Source organism: Aspergillus fumigatus, chromosome 7 (assembly GCF_000002655.1).
Source record: "Aspergillus fumigatus Af293 chromosome 7, whole genome shotgun sequence".
NCBI classification, from domain to species: Eukaryota; Fungi; Ascomycota; class Eurotiomycetes; order Eurotiales; family Aspergillaceae; genus Aspergillus; species Aspergillus fumigatus.
The window spans coordinates 1,404,372-1,430,870 of NC_007200.1; the positions used below are offsets into that span (position 1 = coordinate 1,404,372).

General features: G+C 49.5%; 10 protein-coding genes across 10 annotated transcripts; 4 read left to right on the forward strand and 6 right to left on the reverse strand.

Moving 5' to 3' along the window:
- Positions 1-20: 20 nt before the first annotated feature.
- On the forward strand, positions 21-2,013 carry AFUA_7G05740 (malate dehydrogenase). Its single transcript, XM_743843.2, has 5 exons — positions 21-191; positions 274-391; positions 470-619; positions 676-770; positions 823-2,013. The coding sequence occupies exons 1-5, from the start codon at positions 126-128 to the stop codon at positions 1,414-1,416; spliced, it is 1,023 nt and encodes a 340-aa protein (XP_748936.1). The 5' UTR covers positions 21-125; the 3' UTR covers positions 1,417-2,013.
- A 61-nt stretch (positions 2,014-2,074) lies between these two features.
- Positions 2,075-5,808, reverse strand: AFUA_7G05752 (ATP-binding protein; the record flags this gene model as incomplete). Its single annotated transcript, XM_001481380.2, has 5 exons — positions 5,405-5,808; positions 4,264-5,295; positions 3,725-4,197; positions 2,297-3,697; positions 2,075-2,233 (listed from the first exon to the last, which is right to left on the reverse strand). The coding sequence occupies exons 2-5, from the start codon at positions 5,258-5,260 to the stop codon at positions 2,075-2,077; spliced, it is 3,030 nt and encodes a 1,009-aa protein (XP_001481430.1). The 5' UTR covers positions 5,261-5,295; positions 5,405-5,808.
- A 1,900-nt stretch (positions 5,809-7,708) lies between these two features.
- AFUA_7G05770 (uncharacterized protein) lies at positions 7,709-8,507 on the forward strand (the record flags this gene model as incomplete). Its single annotated transcript, XM_743840.1, has 3 exons — positions 7,709-7,855; positions 7,906-8,241; positions 8,322-8,507. The coding sequence occupies 3 exons, from the start codon at positions 7,709-7,711 to the stop codon at positions 8,505-8,507; spliced, it is 669 nt and encodes a 222-aa protein (XP_748933.1).
- Positions 8,508-8,867: 360 nt separating this feature from the next.
- Positions 8,868-11,348, reverse strand: AFUA_7G05780 (uncharacterized protein; the record flags this gene model as incomplete). The annotated part of the gene is made up of 1 exon (XM_743839.1): positions 8,868-11,348. The coding sequence occupies one exon, from the start codon at positions 11,346-11,348 to the stop codon at positions 8,868-8,870; it is 2,481 nt and encodes an 826-aa protein (XP_748932.1).
- A 389-nt stretch (positions 11,349-11,737) lies between these two features.
- Positions 11,738-12,058, forward strand: AFUA_7G05785 (uncharacterized protein; the record flags this gene model as incomplete). The annotated part of the gene is made up of 1 exon (XM_001481381.1): positions 11,738-12,058. One exon carries the CDS (start codon positions 11,738-11,740, stop codon positions 12,056-12,058), a length of 321 nt encoding a protein of 106 aa, XP_001481431.1.
- Positions 12,059-12,483: 425 nt separating this feature from the next.
- On the reverse strand, positions 12,484-15,718 carry AFUA_7G05790 (putative vacuolar morphogenesis protein AvaB; the record flags this gene model as incomplete). The annotated part of the gene is made up of 3 exons (XM_743838.1): positions 12,484-12,973; positions 13,029-13,137; positions 13,201-15,718. The coding sequence occupies 3 exons, from the start codon at positions 15,716-15,718 to the stop codon at positions 12,484-12,486; spliced, it is 3,117 nt and encodes a 1,038-aa protein (XP_748931.1).
- Positions 15,719-16,035: 317 nt separating this feature from the next.
- AFUA_7G05800 (bifunctional nucleoside/nucleotide kinase/histidine phosphatase family protein) lies at positions 16,036-19,048 on the reverse strand. The gene is made up of 4 exons (XM_743837.2): positions 18,344-19,048; positions 17,853-17,925; positions 17,206-17,792; positions 16,036-17,153 (listed from the first exon to the last, which is right to left on the reverse strand). The coding sequence occupies exons 1-4, from the start codon at positions 18,398-18,400 to the stop codon at positions 16,509-16,511; spliced, it is 1,362 nt and encodes a 453-aa protein (XP_748930.1). The 5' UTR covers positions 18,401-19,048; the 3' UTR covers positions 16,036-16,508.
- Positions 19,049-19,323: 275 nt separating this feature from the next.
- Positions 19,324-21,313, reverse strand: AFUA_7G05810 (RNA-binding protein). The gene is made up of 6 exons (XM_743836.2): positions 21,144-21,313; positions 20,989-21,073; positions 20,620-20,893; positions 20,171-20,566; positions 19,753-20,099; positions 19,324-19,655 (listed from the first exon to the last, which is right to left on the reverse strand). The coding sequence occupies exons 2-5, from the start codon at positions 21,026-21,028 to the stop codon at positions 19,829-19,831; spliced, it is 981 nt and encodes a 326-aa protein (XP_748929.2). The 5' UTR covers positions 21,029-21,073; positions 21,144-21,313; the 3' UTR covers positions 19,324-19,655; positions 19,753-19,828.
- A 278-nt stretch (positions 21,314-21,591) lies between these two features.
- Positions 21,592-23,034, forward strand: AFUA_7G05820 (histidine phosphatase family protein; the record flags this gene model as incomplete). Its single annotated transcript, XM_743835.2, has 2 exons — positions 21,592-21,647; positions 21,716-23,034. The coding sequence occupies 2 exons, from the start codon at positions 21,592-21,594 to the stop codon at positions 22,551-22,553; spliced, it is 894 nt and encodes a 297-aa protein (XP_748928.2). The 3' UTR covers positions 22,554-23,034.
- A 39-nt stretch (positions 23,035-23,073) lies between these two features.
- On the reverse strand, positions 23,074-25,173 carry AFUA_7G05830 (sugar porter family MFS transporter; the record flags this gene model as incomplete). The annotated part of the gene is made up of 3 exons (XM_743834.2): positions 24,704-25,173; positions 23,884-24,641; positions 23,074-23,826 (listed from the first exon to the last, which is right to left on the reverse strand). Exons 1-3 carry the CDS (start codon positions 25,137-25,139, stop codon positions 23,074-23,076), a joined length of 1,947 nt encoding a protein of 648 aa, XP_748927.1. The 5' UTR covers positions 25,140-25,173.
- Positions 25,174-26,499: the final 1,326 nt, after the last annotated feature.

A 26,499-nucleotide genomic window follows, 5' to 3' on the forward strand; every position in this document is an offset into this window, starting at 1 on the left:
TTCCTCCTTCCTTTTCTTCCTTCCCTTCCTCTTCCCCGTTCAGATCATCTCCATCCTTCTTTCTACTCAACTTTTTTTTTTTTCTTTCGCGGATAGATCAAACTCCGTCTTCAATCATAGACAAAATGTTCGCTGCTCGTCAGTCCTTCAACCTCCTCCAGAAGCGGGCCTTCTCTGCCTCTGCCAGCCAGGTATGAAGACCCATCTCCCATCGCTCGGCTCGGGACCTCGGAGCTTCGCCAATGTGCTAACCATGTCCATTTTCATCTTTAGGCCTCCAAGGTCGCTGTTCTCGGCGCTGCTGGTGGCATTGGCCAGCCTCTCTCTCTCCTGCTCAAGCTCAACCCCCGTGTTTCTGAGCTTGCCCTCTATGATATTCGCGGTGGCCCTGGTACGTCTCCGGACATCCGAAACTTGCGTTTTCAAAGTTTCAAAGCCCAGTATATGCTGACTCGAGATCTTTTGACAGGTGTCGCTGCTGATCTGAGCCACATCAACACTAACAGCACTGTCACTGGCTATGACCCTACTCCCTCTGGCCTCCGCGATGCTCTCAAGGGCTCTGAGATCGTCCTCATACCTGCCGGTGTTCCTCGCAAGCCCGGCATGACCCGTGACGGTATGTGCATTGGCCTTCTCAATGATGCAAGGACAATTACTGACGCTGCCATGCAGATCTCTTCAACACCAATGCCTCTATTGTTCGTGACCTCGCCAAGGCTGCTGCTGAGGCATCCCCCGAGGCCAACATCCTGGTTATCTCAAACCCCGTACGTATCCCAAACAATTATATCTGATCAGCAGCGCTAACGTCACAACAAGGTAAACTCTACCGTCCCCATTGTCGCCGAGGTGTTCAAGTCCAAGGGTGTCTACAACCCTAAGCGTCTCTTCGGTGTCACCACCCTCGATGTCGTCCGTGCCTCCCGCTTCATCTCCCAGATTAAGAAGACCGACCCCGCCAAGGAGGCCGTCCCCGTTGTTGGTGGCCACTCCGGAGTCACCATCGTCCCTCTGCTCTCCCAGTCCAACCACCCCGATATTGAGGGCGAGACCCGCGATACGCTCGTCAACCGCATTCAGTTCGGTGGTGATGAGGTCGTCAAGGCCAAGGACGGTGCCGGTTCCGCTACTCTCTCCATGGCCATGGCCGGCGCTCGCTTCGCCGAGTCCCTCCTGAAGGCCGCTCAGGGCGAGAAGGGTGTCATCGAACCCACCTTCGTTGAGAGCCCTCTTTACAAGGACCAGGGTGTTGACTTCTTCGCCTCCCGTGTCGAGCTCGGTCCCAACGGTGTTGAGAAGATCCTTGAAGTTGGCAAGGTCAACGCTTACGAGGAGAAGCTCATCCAGGCTGCTCTTACTGATCTCAAGAAGAACATTCAGAAGGGTCGTGACTTTGTCGCTCAGAACCCCTAGATGTCTCTCTGAATCAAGTGTGAATTATTCTGCAGCTACGTTCGTCCATGTATAACAGTCACTTGTGTACTTTGTCATTAGCCTATTTCCCCGACTTTTCTATATGCTTCGCATCCCGCATCGACATTGATACCGGATGATTGCGGCTGCAGAATTTGAAGCATTTCTCTTCCCTTGACGAGGATCTGATGACTGGCGAGAATTTGATGGGAAAAGCGGATGGCATGTATTTCCTATAAATGAATATTTCAATTTGTTCCTGAATTCGCTCTTCGCTCGTATTTTTGCATTATAGTTCCCCTGAGCAAGACATCTGCCCTCGGAAGAATTGACTCGGTCTCGCTAGATTTTCTCAGTATCAGGAATATTTCCTCCCTGGAACAAGTACTGTTTCGTATCAATCGCCAAACTTGGCCGTATTACTAAAAAAGGAACAATAGCGAAATTGTCCAGACGACACTTGAGCAGGATGGAATGAAACCGAAACGATCAGAAACTGTCTCTGGAGCAAAAAGCAAGGGTATTCCTGGACGGCCGTATCACCAGAGAAGCAAGAAGAAAAGCAATTAGAGAAGTAAGGAGAGCAGCAAGTACACAAGCAAGGAGAGAAGGAAATCCGCCGGCATAGTGAATCCGATTTGGATTGGCGTGTGACGTATTACGTATAGCTTCGCATGGCGTCCATGTAGCCGGTCCCGCCGCGAAGGTCGTGGTCGAAAGTCTCAGCAACTTCAAGGACACGTTTGATGTGTTGCATCGATAACGGAGTCTGTTCGTTGACTGCTAGCGCTTGAGCCGTGCGGACGGAGTTCTTGATCTACAAGGAGTGTTAACAACCCGATACATGCCTGCACGACGAGAAGGAAGCAAGGGGACTTACCTGGCGGCCGTTCAGATTGTGGCGTGCTAACGCATCAAAGTCCTTGTCGGTAAATTTTGCAGTCTGTACGCCCTCTTTAGCCTGGACCTTTTCCAGAAACATTTGCCAGACGCTTCTCTTTGCCTTAGTGGTAAGGTCTCCGTATCGCAGTGCGACATGGATACGAGATTGGAATGCGTCGTCAAAGGTTTCCACGCGGTTGGTGGTCAAGAAGAGAATGCCTTGGAAGTATTCGAGGAGACGGAGGAAGATGCTCACAAGGGCGTTGCGATGGATGTCCTGGATTGTGCGCTTCTCGAGGAAAATATCGGCCTCATCCAGCAACAGGACCGCGCCCCATGAGTGGGCGATGTCCAAAATCTTGTTGAGTTCCGCCTCCAAAGTCCTTGAGTCGGTTCCGAGTTCTCCTGCACTGACCATGTACAGAGGCCGTTTTAGCAACTCGGCGATACCTTCGGCAGTCAGGGTCTTGCCCGTGCCAGGTGGTCCATGTAGCACTGCGACAAGGCCTTTACCCTTACCCTGAATGACATCGTCGATGTTCTGGGCGGCGCGAAAGGTATGCGACTCGACAAGGGCCTTGACGATCGACTTTTGGTTGTCGGGAAGGACAAGAGAGTCAAATGCGTCCTCGTTCCAGTCGATGTCGCTGATTCCAGAGACGCTGAACTCCAGCCACAACTTCTCACTGAAGGCGAACCCCAGAACGACAGGACTTGCAATGAGCAACTCCTCCTCAGTGAACTCTCGGCCAGAGGGGTCTTGCACGTCGTCCATCTTCTCTTTTTGAATCACATTCCCATTCTCATCCAGCTCCACTTCCACGACACGAGGTCTACCCTCTTTGTCTTGCACGACCTTGTACACGATTTTGGGGTTATCAGAGTCTCGACTCTTGTGTTGTTGCTGATCGACATCTGAATCAGACATTCCGCATCTGCATCCGTCCTCGCTCGGCTCGTCATCTGAAGCACCTAGGATATCAGGGTCCTTGGGACGAACAGTACTGATTGGGTAGTTGGGGTTGATGCGACGATGGATCGCGGGATCAACCATGACTCGACCATTGATGTTGACTTTGATGATTGTCCGCTTCTTCTTGTAGAAAGCCATTCCCTTGTGGAAGCGGTAATTCATACCGCAAAGTGCCACAAATTTCTTGCCGCGCTCGATCAGCTTGGCCTTGACCTCCTCAGCCTCCCTGTGGTACTTGAGTGGATAACACCCGAGGCTCGTAATCTTGCGAACGCCCTTGAAGAATTCTACCTCAGCAGCCATTGTTCCCATACCGAATGACTTGCCGTCGTACTCCAAGTAGCGACCCTCGATGCTGTACCATTGGCCTTTCATGAAGGAGGATTCCTTGGTGGCGTATTCAATCTTGAAGGCACGTGGTTCGTCCTGATTGCCTTAAGTCGATGTATAGGCGATGGTGTTCGGCTTGTATAGTGCCCACAGCAGATCGAAGGTGATCATGTTCGCTTCCAGCAGAGGATACAGAGTCTTTTTCGTCTCTGCGTAGTCAGTGTCCAGATACTTGACGAGAACCTTGAGTTGCGCTGCTTTGAGATCCGCCAGCTTTTTGGCCTTTTTCTTCGTTTCTTTTTTGGCCTGCTGCTTCAGTTCCTTCATGTATGCGCGAGTCTCCTCGAGATACAGGAAGAGCATGTTTGGATCGACAACGGCAGTCTCCTGTACCAAGCTCACACCCTTGACACCGTCCATGATCTTAGCCAGAGCGTCCCGCAAGTGTTTACTCTTGATGTCAACGACAGTTTCCAGATACTTGTTCTCCCAGTCAAACTTGCGCCGAACCGTAAAAATATACTGATCCCACTCATTCGCACCAGTATCATCGACAGTCTCGGTGAGCTTGTAATTATGGATCGTATTATCCCACACTAACAGGGAAGAAAATGTCAGCATATCCCGCCCTCACACAGAGGGGAGGAGTTACGCTCACTCACATTGATCAACCCGCTTGAAGGCCATTTTCGAAGCAGCTTTCAATTTATGCTTAGACTTCTGCAGGTTGCCCTTCTGACCATCTGTGAGACCGTCAGCCGCGTGTCTCTTTCCGCGAGCTCTGCCCCTGCGTCCATCGTTTAGTTTGCGTCCGTCGCCAAGTTTGAGACTCAGAGCCGCCATTTCTTTTGCCAGCAACAAAGCCAGTTCTTCAGAATTGGCCTCAACATCCTCTTCCGGTTGATCCTCGGAAGATTCCCCCTTGGTTCGAAGCTTCTTTGCCCCCCTTTTCGTCTGGAGCCTAGCCAAAAGCCTTCTCAGCGTTTTCTCGTCAAGGGGTTCGTCATCTTCGCCGATATCATCGCTAGTAGTGTCTGTATCCGAAGCTACTTGCTGATGGGACCGAGATTTCCTCTTCCGGTTACCCTTAAGGATCTTCTTGGCTTTGTTCTTTGACCGGTTGCTTCGGTTCTTTCGAGATGTCTCTGATTCACATGAGCTGGACGACGTCTCGTCATCCTGAGAGCCAGACTCGCTGACACTACAGCTGCCAGAGGATGAAGTTGACGCCGAGCTCGTATCCTCGTCCGGCGTTGAGATCGATTTATGGCTCTTTTTCTTGGAATCACGTTTTCGGCCGGCGGCGTTCGACTCTTTTCCTGAATGCTTTTTGCATGCGATTTTGACGGAAGTACTTTCCGTTACAGAAACAGATGGCTTTGCCTCTGTCTTTACTCCGTTATTGTCGATGGAAGGCTCAACCTCATGCTTGGTATCCAATCCAGCATTACTGTTGTCGTTGGGATCGGCCATCGTAGCGGACTGCGTAGCCTGGGCCTCATTAATTTGGGGCCGGGGTGGGTTCCGCAGTGGAGCTTCCGAGGGCGGCGTGGTAGAGTGGGTGAACGGGCCGGAGCTTGGATCGGTCGGGGTGTCGGGCACTGAGATCAATGATGGGGAGCTTGTGGAGCTAGGGACAACACTGGGGTCAGTTGACATTATCGATGCTTAAATCGTAGAGCTGTGCTGTCTGCCTTCTCAGTACGATTAGCACGATCAAAGAAGAAATGTGGACAGCTTCAAAATAAAAGTAATAAATTAAGAAGGACGACGATCTAGAAGGGGATGGTGAGCTAGAAATACTTTGAACAGAATAATGTATCTGTGACGTTCGCCAGGGAATCAAGACGAATGTCCTTAGAGCACGGAGCGCCTTGCGTCCTTGGGCTCTTAAAGATTGGCTGTCAGGACAGAAAGGAGCTTCTCAGCTTTGTGGCGGTGAGAATGACTGGTCCTTATGGCTTCTGGACGGGTTGATATAGGCTAGCTAGACGAAGCTGTCCTCAAGTGTGGGCTGGAAGTGACAAAGCAGCTTCAAGACAAGGCGGGATTGCGGGAACCAAGCTGGCTGTATGACGAGTGAAAGAATCTAAATAAAGAGAAGATACAGTCAACGCAAAGAGCTTTAGAGACAATGTCTGGGCAGCATATGACCGGACAATGATCTCAAAAAGAAGCCAAAGAAAGGCGAAACTAATGAATCATACTTATCTACTTTGTACCTGAAGTGTTAGCAATGATTGGGAGTGGGTGCCTGGGAGAGCCTAGTAGTAGCCTGGGGGCTGCAGCTTTCCCTCTAGGCTGATCCCAGCCCTGTCACTGACTCACTGCGATGCCTTAAGAAATGGACTAGTTGTCAACCTTTACCTTCAGCCCCCACAAACTCATTGCAGAATAAATGCACTTGATTTGCCCCGATTCCAAGGAAATGTGAGAGCAAAATCTTAGGGACACATTCTCAGTGGATAGTCCTCCAACAAGCCAGTCTCGTGGACCCGTAGTCAAGCAAACTACGGGAATTGAGCTCACTGACCAAGGACTCCATTACAGTGTCACTGTCAGGAAATGAAGCGTTTGCTGCCTGTCTACCTGCCTAATCGCCTCCCCATCGCACCCTATCAACGCACCTCGAAGACATGCCTCATCAGTCGTCACCGACTTTTTCTCGTTGGCTCTAAGCGACCCAACAATATCCATTATTCCGGTAGCGTGGGAGAGAACAGCAGGGACAGCAAGGCAAAGGACTAGACCATCTGCAGCTGTCGATCCTTAGGTTACACAAGGACTCGATTTCGTGGGGCTTAAGTCTTGAGAGTTGAGCCTAGAAAGACCATGCAAGCAGCTACTCTGTAATTCACAATGAAACAAAATCTACAGAGTGGATCCCATACAGGTTGTCATCCCATGTACAGTAAGTAGGCTGCATGAATAGAGTGGAGCTGGTTGGTAGTGGGACTAGGTCCTCGTGATGGTGGTACTTTTGCTCACTCAGGGTAGTTCCATCCTGGCCCATACGTACTGCATCGCCGCAAATATTTGGTTTCCGTACCAAGGAGAATAGGTGGTCTGTGATCTCGCACCGACCTTCTTATTATCAATGGACGACTGGAGGTCAATGATCAAAATACTAATGACGAGCGTGGACCATCGCAAACATATTATGAACCGTTCCCGATGCCAAAGCTGCAGCATTACTTTGAACTAAAATAATTGTCCCGAATGGAAACAAGGAATCCTCGACGGGCAAATTGAAATCCGACCAGGCTTGGCCAACACTGCAGTTGCCAAAGCTTCTGTAGATTACTTGACGCATTTCGCATTTGCTGTAAGGTCACAGAATACGATAGCCGTGTTGTGACTATGCCATTATCAGCGTCATGGTAGTTTAGATGAACGAGGCCGGAGACTTTGTGCTCTAAGTAAGTTGCAGGAATCAAGAAACCAAAGGCGGATAGATACGCAGAACGTCAGACAGATTGGATCGCGAATCACTTAGAGTATATATTTGACTCATATGAGATGCCGCTTACGGAAGTGGCTAGTACCCAACAATATGTTGACGAACTGGGAGTTTGGGCTGCAGTGAAGATTGCTTCTTCAGACGTTTCTTAGCTTCTGAACATCTTATTGTTTTAGAGCCTGATGAGACCACCAGTGCACACAATGTGGAAAAGAAGCATCAAGGTTGCCAAATTTGGGAATGAACTTAGTCCTGAGATATGACCATTTAAGTGATCCTGTACATGCTATCTGCCCTGCTGTCTAGACAGTATGGGGTTATAAACCACAATGCTCACTAAGAATGTATTCATGGAAACACATTGCACACAGATACAACTATCAGTATTTAATTGATTGATGAACACAAGATTCTCTCGCACTTGCCGGAGTTTCACAAGGTCCAGTGAATGAAATGAAGCCAACATAGACATACAGAGCCTGGTGTTATACTCCTGCTACTCTCAACTCATATAAATTCCATATCCTCCTTCCTGTTCTTCTCTTCACATCATCCTCATTCTCCCTTCTTAATCCACACATCTAGCCTCCACAGTCACAAATCTCTGGTCGAGAAAACTCTACTGATAGCATGACAGTCCTTCAAGGATGAGCCTCGACATATTTACTCTCCCCGACCCCACGGGACCAGTCCTCACAGTTTCTACCTTCACCCCCATAAACACCGACATGGACGTCACCGAGATCAAGGTCGAGAACGATCAGTCAAACAACGTGCGTCCCGGAGCCGCGGAGGTGAGCAGTACACCCGCCTCTTAAAGATGCAACAACCTAACACTACGCAGGAATCACAGTCAACCTCTGCCCCAGTAAACGCGACTCCTCGCAAGCGAGGCCGGAAGAAGGCCGCGGACGGTGACGCAGACGCAGATAGTACGGAGACCCCAGCTAAGAAGGGAAAGACTTCGCCCAAGAAAGGCTTGGGTCCTATTCCAGCCTCTCCAGAATCAGCCGGGTTGGCCGACAAGATGGTTCTGCGGATGAGAGACGAGGAAGGGCGTAGCTGGTCTGAGATCACCAATGTCTGGACGAGGATGACCGGCATCAAGGTTGAAGGGAGCACGCTGCGAAAGCGCTACACAGCCATGAAGGCGAACTTCATCTCCATCAGTGCAGAAGATGTAAGTGATCGTCCGGTTTCAGCTTGATTTTGGGTCCTGTCGATAGGATACTGAACGAGTATGTGCTTGTCTGCCTTTAGGAAGCCAGGATTCTCAAGGTGAAGAAAGAAATTGAGGAGAAGTTCGAGCAGGAGAAATGGCATAAGATCGCCGACAGTGTTGCTGCGGATGGAGGAAACAAATATCCTGCAAGTGCAATCCAGAAAAAGTTCAAAGAGCTGAACAAGAGGACTCAAGCTGCAGCAGCAGGTGAGGCTGAGGACTAGAGAAATCGCTCTTGCGGTATGGAAAGCAAGACTAATCAGAATTTGCGAAGAACACATTTTCTTCTCAGTTAAGTTGGCCGAAGGGTTCCTAAGGTGATGGGTGAACAGATACAGAGAATGGAGTTCACTTGGATTTCGTGATCCTCGGCAACGTGACGAGAAATGAAAGATGAAACCTATCATGGTAGTTCGCATGCCCAGCTCAATGTAACGACCATATACACCAGATACCCCAGGCTATAAATCATTCCACCAAGAAGTATCTATTCTATGCCGGAGAAAGGCAAAAAAGGACCAAGGTAGACAGGCCAATTTAAGTAAGAAAAATAAGCTGCATAAGTTTAACGTGTCTCAAGAGTCTCACAGGACACTCACTTGCTGGCGCCCTTCATGTATTTGCCAGCCTAAATCGCTATTTCTCGGATCATTCATAGAATCATCACTAGTCGTGTGTGTCGTTATACTGGGCCGAACCTTCGCTCCGACAAACCCGCGTCGATCCCGCCCTGTCCGTCCGCGTCCGAGCCAGTTGTGCTTCAGTGCTTTGCTCAGAGTCTCAATCTTCTCTTGCGCTTCATCACCTGTCTGCACACTGGCCAGGACACTGAGGCATTGTAGCATCCGCCCGACCGTCTCGGTAATGAGTTGGGAAGTATCTGCCGTATGTGAGGCCCTGTGAATGACGGTTGCGCGTTGATTTGGGGATGAGAAGGACTGAAAGATAAGTTGGTCTGGATTGGACGACGTGTTTGATGCAGCACGGCTGCGATTGCTCATTGAGTCCGACGAGTAACTGCCCGCCGTATTGAGGAGCGTAGATGATTGAGAATTGTAGCTGCCAAAGCCAGCATCGAGAGAAGCGGCAGTGGCAGGTCGGCCGCTATTGTTACTGCTCTTTGTTGTGATGCTGAGAGCCGACGAGCCCACATTGATGCTATCAAGGCTCAAGCGCGAAAATGTAGCCTTCAAGCCTTCATAACGTTTTAGAATGACCATGTCACGGAAAGCCACCAGGACCAGGTGTCGAACTTCGAGTTCATTTTCAAAGTCCTTGCCGGTCGGTACAGAATTCCAAAAATCCTTTGCCTCCCGTAGATTCATCACGGAACCTGCGCCTCGAAACTCTAGATCGAGTGGCAAAAACACAGCTTGAATAAATGGAAGAATGGTGCCAAAAACCAGTAGCCATATCTGCACCAAATGAGGCACCAGTTTTTCGTCAGGCACTCCGTTTAGTGTATGATTTAACGAGGCACATCCTGTCTCGAGCAGCTCTCGTAAATCGTCGACAATGGCGGTTGGCGTGTGCTTCTGCACGCAGCGTTGAATGTGAATTAGGACCAACTTGTTCAGGTCCTCAATTGCTATACGGACGTCTTCACCGTCAAATATAACCAACAGCTTCGCCTTCAAGAAATCCCAGGCATCATCCGGAGTCATATTGTGAAGTCCGAAACCCGACAAAGTCTCACGAAGGGCAGCTTCGGGCAAGAGTCCTGTCGAGTTTCCAAGGGACGACGGCCCCGAAAAGACAGCTGGGGTAGCGCAACTAACCACTAAGTCTTGCTCTATTTCCTCCCTCAGCTTCTCCTCTTTCTTTTTTTCTCGAAGCGCCCGACCACCGTGCAAGAGGTCCAACCCGCCAACAGTTTTGCTGAATGTAGTTGACCCTGCGTTAGGAGACGCTGGAGTGAATGAATAAAGAGACTGTGGTGCATTGGGATCAGACGGTTTAGAATTGCTAGACGCCGAAGATAGAGGCAGGTTGTAATGATCGTCTCTGTCCTTCAGTTTGAGTTTCTGCCTCGAAAGAAAATGATGCTTGTGGGCTTTGTCCTTGTCCTTATCCTTCTCGCTGGATGCTTGCCTGTCCGCTGGTACCACCGTATTCACAGATGCGTTGGATAAACTATACATCGAAGAGTTGTTCGAGGGAAGGGTATCGGTCGAGCCGCTGACGATGCGTGATAACCCACTAGAACCCGGAAAGCCCATCTTGCTTGGTGACGGTATACCCTTATCCTTCCCGTAAGAATCCTTGTCTCGGCTGATTCCAATATGCTTCGGCTTCGAAAACAACTTCATCTTAGGCTTATCGCCCTTCTGCTTCTGCTCACGCTCCGGCTGCGCTTGATCACTAGCCATCCCCGGTTGAAGCGCAGGTCCTCGAGGAAACACCACGTTGGCAGCTGTTGTAGCCGCAAGAGCATTTCCGCCAACAATCCCATTCTGATATGATTGCCCCGAGGTAGATCCGGAGCCAGGGGCTGCCAGCACTTGTTGTGGCGGTGGGAGTGGGGGCGAGATGCTTCCACCCCTTCCATCAGGGCCCTGGACGTTGGAAGGCAATCGTTTCGGCGGGTGTTGCGCAGCGGAGGACTGCTGTTGCATCGCAGCCTGCGCTGCGATTCTTGATGCGGAAAGTGTTACATCTGATAGGGACGCTGTCGGGAGGGATGGCTCGAAGAAGCCTTGAGAGTGGTGTCGTGGCCGATGCCTCGACAGATCGGGCGGGACGACGCGACCGGAAATCTTCCTGCTGGTCATCTCATTCTGGGGCATCAAAGATGAGGCGGATGGGCGCCGGGGGTTATCGTCTGTGGTGCCACTGCCGTTGGTGCTAGAAGTCCGGGGTATCCGGGGAGAGGAAGCGTCTGGCGCAGCACCGAAGTTGTTGAGGGAACTCTGAATAGCAGACACAGTGGTCACATTGGATGCAACTGAAGAGGCATCACTCCCAGCGGACCCAGGTCGTTCTAGTTCGTCGTCAAAGGATGGGCGCGGTGGAGCTGGGGATCGGGAGGAGGTGCGCTCAGGCGGGATTGGGGAGCGTAACATCATAGAGGGCGCGTCCGGAATGAGACAAGACGAGTCGTGTTTAGTCAGTAAGCGATTTGGCCATTACATGTGTCCCCATGATCCCTTTTCCAGGTAGTTTTCATTCCCGATCACTCTAGTCCTTGATATATGTAGGTACTTGGTCCAGATCAGCACCAAGAAACGAGGACATCGCCTATCATTGTCGATCTCGCCGTCGACTGGGCCTCAGCTTGCACTTGAAACGACGCCGCCTTCTCATGTTGGCCCCGCCTGCCCAACAACTCTCTTTCCCTTCAATTTCCACAGTCCAAGTTTCTTATCGAATTGAACTTTTTGGTCACTGTTAAAATTCCTTATTCGAAACACCCATCAAGCAAGAATATTCCTAATTGTTTTGCACTATCATCATCATGGCCTCAAACAATTCTTCTCAACAAGTCCTCCGTGCTGTCTACGAATCTTCTCAGCCATCGACACGCACATTCGAATATATGCTTTCCTCCCCCATCGCTTCTTCCAAATCCTTGGCCGAAAATACGAAAGTTAAGGTGGCTTATCTCACCGAACTCAGGAGTCTGGTACCGAAGTTGCAAGACGAAATCAATATTTTCTTGACGGAGCGAATGGAAGAGGATAAGAAGGAAGCGGAAGCACAAGGACGTCAGTTGTCTGCGAAAGAAGCCAAGGAAGAGGCGAACTACGGCGAGGAGGTGGTCGAGGAGGATACTTAAGCTATTCTTGCATAAAACAATACTCAAGTCCATGATATTGGGAATGGATTACTTCGCCAGAGCCAATCTTTCATTCCGCTGCACAACGAGACCCAACGACGCCGGTGATCCATTCAAATCCCATTGGCTCCTTGGACATTCATGCTATCCTGGGGTATCACATTGCCTGAAGCTCCCGCCATATTATTCACATTTCCACGCTGCGCATACGATTGAGACACACCAGAGAGGAAGAACAAGAGAAAAGAGAACTAGATGTGCGAAGACCATATCAACTTTCGAGTACACAAGGAAAAGAATTAGGGAGAAAGGGAAGCTTTGCGATTGGCACAGCCAAGATGGACAACAGTATTACTATTATTGTCAGTGAGAATCCACAGGAATACCGATGGAAAGCCACCACAATGCTTGATGGAATCAGAGACTTACTCGGGGAAAACATCAATCACACTTCCACCAAGTCGCTTATGGCAAATCCCACAGATCCTTTCTTCTGTGATCGTGACATGCCTCGACCTCGATGCCTTCATGTCACCACCCTCGCCAACCAAGAGCTGCGCTTGTGTCTTGATACTCTGCGACTTTTGCAGGTTGGCCACAATTTTGGACTCATTGAGAATAGAAGTTGCCGCCCGCATGCGACCCTTGAAATAGAATTGCAGTTCCTTGACAGGCAGTGTTTCCGGGATCAGTTCAAGAGCCGAGTTTGGAGGAAGGCGGGATCCATGTTTTGCGAGCACCTCCAGCGCGGGCCCATATCGTGGTTTGTACCCATGCGGCGGTGACAAGTAAAGAGATAAAAGCGTCAGGTATATGGAAGGCTTTTCTCCCTCAAAATCCGGAAGGGCTATATTCTGTATAGCCGTCGTCTCTGTGCTCGTGGCGTCTTCAATCTTGTGAAGGTGATTGCAATACCTGCGAACCAGATTTTAGCAGTGGCGTGGCTAGCTCATAAGTAGTAAGGACTGACTCTTCTGCCTTGGTATAGTCTTCGAGTTTTAACACGTATATCTCTAGTGCTTGTCTGTGTTGCCCCATCTTACTGAAAACGATCGCTCTTGCCTCGAAGAACTCAGGATCTGGAAAGATAAGTTAAATCAATATATGTGCCTTGGCCAAGGGCTTACCAGCCCTGGACTTACCATCTCGGCTAAGACGGTCAAGCATTTTCGCCGGCGAATACTGAGAGCTTGTCCTTAGCATGTCCAGCAGCTTGTTCCGCCAATCGGCCCTGTCTTCTTCACTGGCGAACTCCCATTCTTTGTTCTTTTGTTCCTCCAAGCGATCCAAATAAAGGCTGAGAAGGTTCTGATGGAGATCCGGAGTCATGTCATTCAATTCTCCAATGACATGCTCAAGATACCTAACAGCCAGACGGACATCAATCCCTTTCAGAAAATTTAGTACTTGATCACGAGGTAATGTTTCCGCGTTCTCTGTATCCGCAAGGAAAATTTCCATGCCTAAGTCAGGCTTCTCTCGTACCGGCCACTCAGCAAATTCTATTATCAAATCAATATGTTCAGGAGACAGGTTCTGCAGATAGCCAACAGTTCTTTTCGGACCCTGAAGTTGGGTTGCAGTCTCTTCGTCCACTTCAGCCTGGCCAAACTTTTTCAAGAGCTCCAGGGCTTGACGATGCATCTTCTTCCCGTAGAGAAAGTCAATAAGGTCGTTTTGCCGTCCACTCTCCTCTAACTTCTCAATAACCACGTCCGGGTCACAGAAATTGGCGATCCGGAAGAGGGAGCCAGCCAGGGACGGCGTTGCATACATATAAACGCGGAAGAGCGTTGTGTCTACGAGTTTAGCTTTGGCTCTAAGCCTCTCACCAAAGCCATCCTCGCCTTGATCTTTGTCCATCTCAAGCAACTTCATGACGGACTCCGTAAATTCGTCTTTCACCGCATCAGCTGTAGGGTCCATCTTGAGCGAGCCATCCGGATTCAGGAACCGCTGAAATCGCCGGCGAACATCTGCCAGGTACGCTTGAAGTTCACGAACAGCAAGCTTGAGGTCTTTTCCTTCAAGGCGTTTGTCGCTCCGAGCATCTTCCATGAGCTTGCTGCGGACGCTACCTGCATCGCTGGCATCATCTGTCTTCGTTCGAAGGAGGGACCTCACCGAGGGTGTATTCGCCAGCGTTCTGGCAAGAGCAGCGTCATCCGACGTTGCAGGGACTGTGTCTTGCTTTTGCTCCTGTTCGGGTCTTGGCTGACTATCCGTCGTACCGGCCTCCGATCCTTCTTGCTCTTCCGGAATGGACGAAAGATCGCCCGCTATAACCCGCGGGTAAAGCCGAATGACTGTCTCTGGAGGAGCTGAGATCTCCGTGAAGAGCTCCATAGACTCGAGGTATTTTCGGAGAGAGAACAACGTCTGCGCCTTGTCAAGTTTGATGGAGCGTAGACGACCATATTTGTCCGTGAGAAGGGCATCCTCAAGCATATTAGCGAGGCTGATCGCTTCATCCAAATATCCCTTTTCCACAAGAGCATCAATTTGGGTGTCGTAACTCAAAGCCTCCATTCTCCAGATGGTTCGGTCACTAGCAACCAAGAATCCCTTGCCAGCGTGAGCCAAGCTGATTGAGGGCTGAGGAATATGCAGGAGACTCGCCGATGGTAATGGTATTGATTGGAGTAAGCTCAGAGTCTCAGGATTTCGAACTTCCAGCACTCCCTTCGAAGAGTCATGCAGCGCCAGCAGAAAAGGATACGAGTACCCAATGTCGGAGGGGGCATGACTCCAAGGAATCTGCCTTCTTCCCAAGGAATTGCCGTCGATGTCGATAAATTGAGTGTTGATATCCTTCGCCAGTAAAACTTGCCCTTCGCTTAGGCGTGTAGCCAGCGGTTTAGGGGCAGTTCCGCCAATCCCAATATAGCTCATACTAGCAACGCCAACACCAGCCAGTCGCCCTGTTTCTTGTCCGGGTAGTCCACCGATGCTGCCCGGTCCGACGAGATCCATGACATTTGTGGTCTCAACATCCACCATGACGAAATTCGAGCTCAACCCAGCGACGATTCTTGTTCCAGAGACCCACGTGAGTGTCTTTATGCCACTAGCCAGACTCATTTCCGCCGTATCATTCTCCAACTCCATATCACGCCATGTCCACAGCAGGATCTTTCTCTTAACAGCAACGGCAAGGCGCGATACGATCGACGGGACGCCAGTCTCGGGGTCGTGAACTATGTTTGAAGTCACAGCAAAGGTAGTCGCACCTCTGGTCCTCGTAAGCTGCTCTTGGAATTCGTAAGTTTGTAAGTCGTGAATTGATACGTATCCGCCGGACAGCGAGATGAGCAGCTTGGCCTCCTTGATCAACACCAACTGTTCAACTTTATATCTGGAAAATTTCTCCAACTCACGAAGTAGCTCGCTTTGCTTAGGCTTTGGGTTCGTCACGGAGCTCATGGTCGCAGGCCTGCTGCTGTCCCCATTATTCAACGTACTGCCACCCTCTTCGCCCTCGCCAAGATGATCGTCCTCCGCTTGCCTGCCGTTACAGACTTCATTGACCCTGTATATTCGCAAGTTGCCATTGTTCAATCCTACCAGAAGACGGTCCCCGTATGCAAGGACCGACTCTATTTTTGATTTGTCGCGTTGTTTGAGCTCGACGAGGGGCCGAGCCGTGAAAGCGGATAACATGGCTCGGCAGCGAGCTCTCTGATCAAGCCAATTCACCACTGAGAGCAGAACCCAAATTCATGTCTAATACTCAGGAATTAGGGGGTGAGCGCAGCTAATTTGCTGCTCTGGCCATGGCGGGTTGTGGTTTGGAGCTAGCTGAGTTCCCCTGGAACACCATAGTACCCCATACCGAACGCTTGCATCCCGTCCTCTCATGTGACAGGGCTGACCCTCACCGTCTTTTACTTCAGCCAATCATGTCGCTATCGATGAGCGTTTCTGCCCACACTTCATCTGGCGACGTCATAAGGTACCCTGAGTACTGGCATGGATCTACAGTCATTATCCTTGTGCATTCGGCGATATACATTTCTAATTATATGACAAGAAAGTGCCTTGTGCGCAAGTTCTCCTGTTATCTGAAGATCTCCCCGGGTGTAGCCGGTGGCCAATGGACTTACCAGGATGACGGGTAGGAAGCTCTATGCATTGAGGAGAGAAAACAATTGAAGCAGGGCAAAGGGATGAGCACTCAATCATACAGTGCAGCCCATTAATAGTCGGACGTTGCGAGATCGGTACAACCCGTGTCATACAATGAGTTGACTGATCATATGCTCGAAAATAGAAAGCATTGTCGAGTAAGGACAAGATATTATTAGAGGCGTCCATTACAGACGAAAATCTTGCTGGTCTTAACGACCATGAGACTCTTAACATTGGTCGGTAAAGGGTGAGGCACAGCCTGCGAGTGAACTGAACAAGCCCAAAAGAAGCCGGAAAAAGAATGTGTACGTATATTTGCGCATCAATGCTTTACTTCGGTGGGGAATTCCTGATGCTTCGCTGAGGTGCCCTTTGCACGCCACGTGGAAACAGCGGGTATGTCAGCTTTGAAGCGCTGTTCTTCGGTGCCGTACGCACGAGGTGTGAGCTTGATCAAAGTATGAAGAGGAACCTCCATCCACGGACTCTGCTCCTGAGGAATATTAAGGAAGTACGCATAGATGCAACGCAAAACAGCCTGATGAGTGACGATAATGACATTTTCACTGCGTTCCAGTTCCATGATGATTGGTTCCAGACGAATGACAACGTCACGGTAAGACTCGCCCCCTCTGTATCGATAATTGTACTTGTCTTCGTCGCGCGCTGCAAAGTCATCGGGATATCTCTCTGCAATCTCCTCGTACGTGAGCCCGTCACAGACACCGGAGTCAAGTTCGTCGAGAGCTTTCCACTCTAGCTTTTCGTAGCCTGTCTCAGCCGCCAGATGCCGTGCAGTCTGTATTGTTCGTTTGAGAGTGGAAGTCCAAATGACGACTTTGGCGTTGGAGGGAACTCCAGATTTTCGCAGAAGACCGGGAAGAGCTCGAGCATAAGCTTCACCGCGTGCTGAAATATTGGAATCTCCGCCAATCTTTCCCATGAGGTTATACTCCGACTCGCCATGCTGAACAACAGTTAGTATCATTCAGTCTGATACATGTTTGGGTATCACTCACTCGAGAAAGCCAAATTGAGCGAGGCTTGATATGTAGATTCTGAATGTAGTACACCAGTCGACTTGAAAGGTAGTCTTTTATTTGGTTGATGATGACAGTGGAGCCGACATTGATGAGTTTTACATATGTGAAATGTTTCTCATTATCATCAATGGTTTCGTAAACCTTTTCATAATTGCGGATGCGGTTTCGAAAATCCATGGCGGCTACCTCGGGATCCTGTCCTTTGTAATCCGGTGAGGTGGTTTTGACTTCAAGGATGTTATTCATTATGAGATCCTCGTCGTCGCATATTGACTCGACAAACAGAGTCTCAATATCAGCATCGCGACAAGTCTCATAGATCCACTGACGTCGCGATTTTGTGGAGTTGGTCGCATCAAGAATAGCTACAACGCCTTTGCCGGCTTTGAACCAGTTGAGCATGTCTGACATTGCGGCCTCTGCAGCGGCTCTCCTCATTCTCTCCCCTTCGGTGTTATGGGGGTCAAAAAAGGTAGCTGTTGGCTGTGGAGTTCCCTGGCGACGATAGGTGCCGACATTGAACACTTTCGCTGGAATACCAACCCAAGCAAGATACCGCATCGCTAGATATAGTATCGTCAGCCCCCTATCGTGGATATTCAAACGAATGAGAGTGTACCTACCCTTTCCAGCTATGAGGCTCTTGCCCCTGGCTGGAAGACCAACCATGACCACGCAAATTTTTGTTTCATCTGACTGTAGATGCGTGAGTTAAGTGATGTCTTTGTGTATGTCTGTCCCAGGAGCACCCTTCTAGGGATTGACGCCAGGTAAAAAGACGGGAATAGAACCCTCAGAGAGCAAGGGCAGTGAATATTAATCAACAGGGATGAAACTTTTTAAAAGTATAGTCCGGGGTGAGAGATGGACCATGCTTTGGGGGTTTTCTTTTCCTTTCCTTTCCTTCTTTCTTTTTCTTTTTCATTTTTTCCCGGATCAATTACCCCTGTCATTTCGTGCCACTGCGCCTTGAAGATGGTTGAAGTCTTGTCAAGGAAGCAAAAGTGGCATAACAGATACATACACAAGCTCTAATGGATTAAAGCATATACCATAGTCCAAGAAATAAACAAGTTGTGAACAAAACGCAGCACAAGGAAATAGAAGCACTTACACTGGCAAAGAAGCTCTTCTGACCAGAGCCCCTCCGATTAGAGCTCCCAGAAGTCATTTTAGCAATCGAACTGTCCCTCTGTTGGAAATTTCCTATATTATGACCAGCACGCCGGGGAAATAGGTTCTAGCCTCGGCCAAGAGTCGCCCGACCGGACAGACAGCCGAATTCAAGATCGTATGAAATTCTGGCGAAGCAGAACAGAGAAGTAGGGGCGAAATTTCTTCAGCTTCCCGCCTGAGAAATCAACGGTATATTCTCCTCGAATGAGATGATGACAGATCCGGCTGTCTTACAGGGGATTCGTTGCAGAATTCTTAAGAATTGTAACTGGCTGGATCACATTAAGCCCAACAGTCGATGCGGTGAAGAAGCAGAGGAACAGCACAGACGTCATGCCGCGGGGCATTGAATGGCCACTCCGCTGTAAAAGATGGAGCGGAAGGAGAGAGATGGTCTCTTGAAAGCTCCTTCTGATGAGTGTATATTCATACAATGGAGGGAATTTTGTGAAGCTGAAGAAAGTATGACATCCAACAAAGGGTACCACGTGATGCTCTTGTTTTCGTCGGGTAAAGTCGCAACCGTTACTGGCCATCTTCCATCTCTAACCAGACGGAGCAAACGGGCAGGTGACATGCCTACTTTTTCTACCTAGGTCCGTGGGCTGTCGAATTCTCGTAAAAAAAAAAAAAAAAAAAAAAAAAAAATGTGCTGTCTTTGTTTGCTTGCAGGCTAAAGTTTGCATGAGTAGTACTATGTACAGGCAAGAGACTCGAGATACGCAAGCATGTTGCAAGATTGTGTGTGTCTATAGTACGGAATATTTGTCGTAGCAATAGACTCTGGATCTGGGCGCGGATGCGGCTAATGCCTGAAATAAACTGTTCTGCCGGTTGGCTCTTACCGCTTCTATCACCGCATTGGTTGGTTCCTGTGGTTTGATTCAACCGTGGGCCCCTGACCGCCCGTGTCCATATCCTATTCGCATCACAAGAATAAGAGTTGATTCTGTTTACTGCCACGGTGAGATGACTCTCAAACCGATAAAGTTTCTTTCAATGATACCAAGGGGATTTACAGTTTTCGATATCTTAGGTGGACAAACGCTCTTTGCGCCAGTTGTAGGCGACGGCGGAGTAATGATGTATTATACTATTTCACTGACTGCTTCATCCGGAGGTGGTCTGTCCTCCTGGTTGTTGAGATTGACGCCGTGGATCGTCCAAGAAAGCACAATATCTTCGTCTACCGCAATGCCGGGCGTTCAAGCATGCAGAGATGAGTATAGGTAGACGCAATGACGAAACCCCTTATTCCCTTCTTCAGCATGACTCGAAACTGGGGTTGCTTTGTGGGCAAAGGCGATGACAGTTGATCGTCTGGCAATGCATGTCAAGGCAACTTACGTTGATGAACTTTCCAATATGAGCGGATTCACATGTGCGACGAGTTATCTCGACCAACAATATCTGAGTGAGTCGATTAGACACCGACAGCAATATCGTCGGTAGCCGGGGCACCATTTGAATCGCGTGCAGATGACCACTTGTTTCTCCTTTCCTGCGAGTTACTAGTCTCTCCACGGGCTCTCTGCACGCGAAGATTCGCCCCCCAGGGACCTTCCTGGCCATTCAGGGTGTCCATGGCATTCTGAGCCTCTTCCGTGCTGCTAAATTCGACGAACAAATAGTAGTGGTCTCCAGGCTCGAATCGCTTCGCAGGGTGAGGTGTGAACAATTTGCTGACATTTTCACTTTTTTTTTTTGGAACAAATTAGTCTCGAAATTGGAAAGTCAATTCTACAGAGGGGAATTGCAGACATACACCTTGTATCCCTTGAAGAAGTTGGTAATATTTGTGGTGATAATCTCAGGGTCGGTTAACTTGGGAAGACCGCCGACATAAAGGCGACGGCTAGAGACGCTGTCGACCTTAGCGAAGGCGGGCGTGTCGTTGCGTCTCCAGTGGTCAAGAGCAAACGGTCTGCCCTTATCACTGCGAGGCGAGCTTTCAGTTCGTTGCTGTTGATGTTGCTGTTGCTGCGAACGCTCGCTTGCCGTTTTTGCAACTCCAGGTTTGATCTTGACAGGCCGGCCAAGCATATCACGACCATCCAATTCGGTCATTGCTTTATTTGCCAATTCCCTGGTCTCCAAATCGACAAAGCAGTATGAGGGATTGCGGCCAGTGAAGGGGTCTATCGCGATATCGATCCGCTCGCTGCAAAGCACTCAGTTTTGGCCATCTCCATACAAGAATTCTTGTCTCCGTACATTGGGAAGTTTGCGGCGGTGAACAACGCTTGCACATCCTCCGACTTGGCCGTATATGGCATGTTACCAACGTATAGACGGCGGCCTTCAGAAATAGCCTGAGGCACCTGAGAGCTTGGTCTGCTGAATGTGAGCCTCGAGGAATTTGTCTTTGGCCCGGGCGAGCCAGAGCTTTGAGCACTCGGACTGTCCCCGCCCTTCATGCGCCAATTTGGAGAATTGAAAGCGCGACCCGATGTTCTAACACCATTCTGAAAAGGTGATCTTCCGGGAGCTATGGACTCATCAGTCATTCCGAAACAATGGCACGAAGCGAATTCTTTTGATACAGCTCCAAATGAGCAGCCCAAAGGTATTTTTCCTACACACTTTGTTGCTGCGGTACGGGACTCTTAGGACCGTCGGCCATTGTAAAAAAAATTTATGAAAATATGAATGAGAAGGTAGTTCGTCTCTGCAAGAATTGGGAAAATTTAGCAGCTGTGTTTACAGTGGTTGATCTTGATAAGATTAGATTTTCTCACCTTGGAGAATAACTTTTTGTAGAAGTATCCGGCCGTGTGGACCAGCAAATGAATTATGATCGCTGCTACTCTGTAGACTGCTATGCAACTCAGGAAAAGGGAGGGAAAATCAAGGCTTCCAAAGACCTCCTGTGCTTTGCACAAATACTCATCAATGATTTCACCTCAAGTCTGCCTAATGACACCAAAACTTTTTTTTAGTACCGATGGACGCGAAATATGACAAACAGAGCAAAGACCACAAACAGGGCAAACGTGGTTCAGTTTCTAATTGGCTCATTAGCGAACCAAGCGTATTTCTTCCGGCAGCAGTTCAACAATCACGATTTCATCATGTTCCTCGTTGCCTTCTTGTTGTGGTTCCTTAAAAACATGTCGCTCCTGCTACTAACAAGATGGACTTGTCATACCATCAGACTGGTTGTCATATGAGCCGGTTCACACCAGGATGAAGCTTTATTTGATCCGTCACGCAGAATGTGGACATAACGTGGGACAGGCAGCGTACGCGTCTTCTGTTGACTTCTGTGGAATAGCAACTGACAGTCCTGACATATCGTCGGACTCTGCAGAGGCGATGAAAATGGCCACTACCTGACTAAGAACGGTAGGACGCAAGTCCGTCTACTCGCTCGAAGCCTCAGGGATCGGATGATTCGCTTCACTCATGTTTTCTCGTCCGATCTCGATCGAGCCTCGGAAACTGCGCGAGGTATCTGCGAGCAACAGCTGGCAAGTGGCGCGTTGTTGGCCCCGATTCAGGTCCCAACTCTTCGGGAGCAACAGTACGGCTCTCTTGAAGGTACAAGGTGGCAGTCTGGTGCTCCTGCTTCCAGCATCAGTTCCCCGGATGCTTTGCGTGGAGGTGAGCCGACGTATACCGACGAAGAGTCTGTCGTCTCCATGCGAACTCGTATGAATGCATTCTTGCAGGACTACATAATGCCTTTCCTGGTCAATGCAGACGTTGCAAACGAGGAGGTTATTGCTGTTGTTGCTCACGGTGTCATCCTCCAGGTTCTCTGGGTTTGTCTCGCAGATTTATTCAATCAAAAAGATATCCACCTTGGACCAGGCGTCGGCCAAGCTGACTTTGGGGACTACGTGCGGCCTGTATGGTCGAATACCGGCGTGATGGAGCTGGACATCCGGCCAGCATCGATCGTACCACCGTACGTCCGTGATGCCGCCCGTCCACCTCCATTCCTGCTCGGTTCCTTGCAGCGACCCGAATCGTTCGAGGCCCCGCTGTCTGGATGGTCAATGACTGTTATGGCTGTCGATGATACAACTCATCTTGACACCACGGCGCAGCAGGTTGAGCGCACTGGTGGGACCGTTCGCAATACTCTCCAGCCATCTAGGCAGGCGACAGCAGATCAGTTTAATCGACTAACTAGCACAGCATAAATAACAACTAGGTTCTTATGGACGCAAATTGGGCTTTTAAAAGGTGAGATACCATTTTCTATCACGTTCATCTTTTCCTTACCTCTGCCTCCTTCCGCCCTTGGGGTTCACTTCCTATGATGAAGAAAGATTTCACACAGACCTGTTCTGAGTATTTCTATGCGGATCAACAATCGTTCCAACTGCTGTCTGAGAAAGTGACCCTTCTGTTCTTGTTGCCCTTTCAGCATGTCATGACTTTTACGTTGGTGGCTTACTTGGTCAAGAATATTAATTAATTGTTCTTAGTGACAATGCAGGTTGCCGCAGTTCTTTACCACTCCTTATTTCGTCGATGTTGATACACTTTAGACCTGGCTATAGACAACTTATATATGTAACCGAATTGAGACTTGTCATTATCATTGAGCACCATGTCATCATCTACATGCTATAGTCGTAGCACAATGCAAAAGTAGTATGTACATATATTTACGCCAACATCGGACAGCTTAAAGCCGTTCAACCGCAAACTGACTTTTCAATGTCCCCGCACATACCTTGTCCTGCTCCAATCCGCAGTGTTGAAAACAAAATCACTCGAATAGCCCACCGGATCTTCCCTCTCGTACAGTATCTCCGGCTTCACCTGCTGACGCAGGATATACCTCTTCAAGAAGTACGGGATCTGGCGCAGCCCATACGCCGCGTGAAATCGCGTCGGCACCGAAAACACCTGGTCCAGCTCCTCCAGCGTCTTGCCCTTCGTCTCCGGCATGAACAGAAGCACCAGAACGAATCCGATCAGATTCCACGCCGCATACCAGCAGAACGCGCCCTGGTCCTTGAATGAATCATGCAGTGACGGCCATGTGATCGCCAGGAGAAAATTGAAGAGCCAGGTTGTTGCCGTTGCTAAGGCCATGCCGTACGAACGGACGTAGAGTGGGTAGGCTTCTGCTGAGTAGGTGAATGGCACTGGACCCTCGCCGACGGAGTAGACGACGCCGAAGAGATAGAGGCCTAGCGCGACGCACGCAAGCTGCGCATTACTGTGTTCCGAGGCAGGGATGTAGAAGCTAAAGCCGGTGAAGAACCAGGCGAGGGCCATGAGAGGGAAGGTGGTGAGGAGGAGATTGCGACGGCCGAATGTGTCGATTGTGTAGACCGCAGGGATGGCGAAGAGCCAGTTCACCACGCCCCAGCCGAAGGATGTGGCTAGGGCATTTCGGGCTGATGTCACCTTGATGAAGATTTCCGATGAATAATACGCGATAACGTTCACGCCACACAGCTACATATTTGAGTTAAAGAGCGGAAAAATTGGCTATGACCGGGGGAGGTTAATTACCTGTTGCAGGAACATGACAATCTCGGATGCGATTAGGGCGCGCCGGTTCCGAGACACAGCGATAAGTTCTATCATCTTGTTCTGGCCGAGCTTCATCCCTTTCTCCGCTTCCAGCAGGGTGTGCATGTAATAAAGGTCTCGAGCGGCCTGGATCTTGTGCGTTCGCAGGCTGCACATCGATTCATACGCCTTATAATAGCGATTCTGGGACATGTACCAACGTGGCGACTCCGGGCAGGAAAATACAAATAAGCAGACCAAGATCGCTGGGAACATGGCAGAGGCCATCATGATGCGCCAGTTGAGCCCGACAATGTTTGGAGGGTCTGGGACCTCGAAGAAAGCAAGGTCCGCTGCATAGCCCAACATGATGCCAAATGCAGTCCACATCTGCCACTGCATGACCAATGCACCACGAATGGCGGGAGGAGCAGTTTCGGCTGCGTAGATGGGAACAGTTGCAGACTTGGGGCCGATGCCGAAGCCCAGGACGAACCGGGAGATGAACATATGCCACCAAGTGTTGACGAACCCTTGCCACAGGCAAGCGATGGCGGAGAAACAGCATGTAATGAAGATGGTCCCACGGCGACCAAACCACGCGTTGAAAGGGACTGCCAGCCAGCAACCAAGGACGGCGCAGCACAAATATGGTGCGGCGTTCACCAACCCCAGCAGCCAGCGAGACCGCGAGGTTTCATCGTCAATGCCGAATTGCGTCTTGTAGAAGATCTGAGCGCCATTGACAACCGTTTCATCTGTCGAAAGCAGACTTAGCTTAAGCAGTAGATACACACTTGTGATTGGTTCTGGCACTTACCCATTCCTTGCACCGCTGCTGATAAAGAGCATAAGGCAATAACCAAATACATTGTCCAGGGTTGCGACCAACGGTGAGTGAACTCGAGTTGTAAAATGTCAAATTCCTCGTCCGTAAGCAAGCTTCTGAAAGAATCGAACTTCTCAGGCTCCTGGGCCAGAAGCGCGCCTAACTCAAAAGCGCGAATGTCGGTTTCATCGCCCATATGATGTTCTAAGGCGAATTTGATCCCTTGACTGCGCAGCTCCTCGTGACTATAGCCTGCCAATGGATTGGCGAGTTTTGCGTTCAAATTGCGTCGGGCTCGCTCTGCGGCCGTAAGATATCTGCGCTGAGGCACGAAGGTGTTGGTCCTCTCTGGAGCATGTTCGATATCTTCAACTCGTTGTTCAAGGGTACCGTCTCCAAGGATTTCGGGATCACCTGGCCCTGCCATCTTCTAATGAACGATGAAGCGGATCAGACGTATGTCTTCTGATGCCTGCAAGTGGCAGCACGCGGTTGTTAAATCTGCCGGAAAAAATCAACGCAGTAGACTGAATCGTATAATTACATCAGTGCACACTAATACGGTATATCCAGGAGGAGATCATGCAAGTTGATGAATTTGAAATCTCACACGATTTGCATGCAGAGTAGATTTATGGTAGAGTTGGATAGCATCAAAGAAAAAAAATTTCCCGATAAAGTTTTGAAACGACAGGGCTGAATCTGACCACCGGCGCTCAATATAGCGTAAATAGTAGCAACAAAGAGAGGCAGAGAAGGCGATGTATTTCTTTGAGAACCCTCGGGGACAAAGAAGCAAGGTGCTGGCAGCGCAGCAGAGGTACATCCATAGACAAGATGTCATCGAGCAGAGCCCAGGAACAGGGACTCGAGGCTTTTCAGTGACGGCAGAGATCCACCGATATTGTTTGTGATCGTCCATTGCTTTTTCTATTCATCTCTTTCCTCCTGTCCATTTCTACGAAGGGTGTCAGCAAACAATGTCATTGGTGGCGGCTGAGCAATAAGATCGAAGAAAATGCCAAGGATGCAGACAACGAAAGCAATGAGTCTCTTATTCCGCCCAGTTCCCTCACAGCCACGTCAAATCGTTCTGTTGGTCTATTCCCTGGGGTTGACTGGTATCCGAATTGCAGATCTCTGGGGCTGGCAACCCGCTTCAAAGTGGAACCATCAATCCATCAAAGGCAAAATGATTACTCAAGTCATGAATGGAGACGCTAGATCACATTCGGAGGATAGAAATACAAGAAACCAAAGTATGGGACGCCCCAGAGAATAGTGGTTGGTTGTGATGAAGAGAAGCTGACAGAGACGGGAAGTGATGCATGGGGACCTCATTCAAGCGACCAGTGAGAAGGCCGTCAGGTATCTGTTTCTGGCATGTTTTTTCACCCGAATCCAAGTTACTGAGGCATATTCTATCCCTAGGAACATTAAGCTGCTCATTCTTCAATTTGTCTGTACAGATTGACCGGGATTCTAAAATGAGTCTCCCATCCTCAATGCCTCATATCTTCACAATTTGCGGACTATAATCACGGCAATACTTCCCATGAAGACCAGTCACTCCACCACACAGTACGCTTATTACTGCTAAGGCATATTTCGAACTCAGCGAGGCTTACTCTATCATGTGCCGTTACTTGTCTCAAGGAATCCAATAATGCGTATCTTTCGTTTTGAAGTATTCGTATCAACAAATACTGCGTTCCCAGAGTAAAATTGGCCAGATTCACAGTTGCATGATACGGAGTCTCGTATCCTAATGATCATGGCAGTACTCT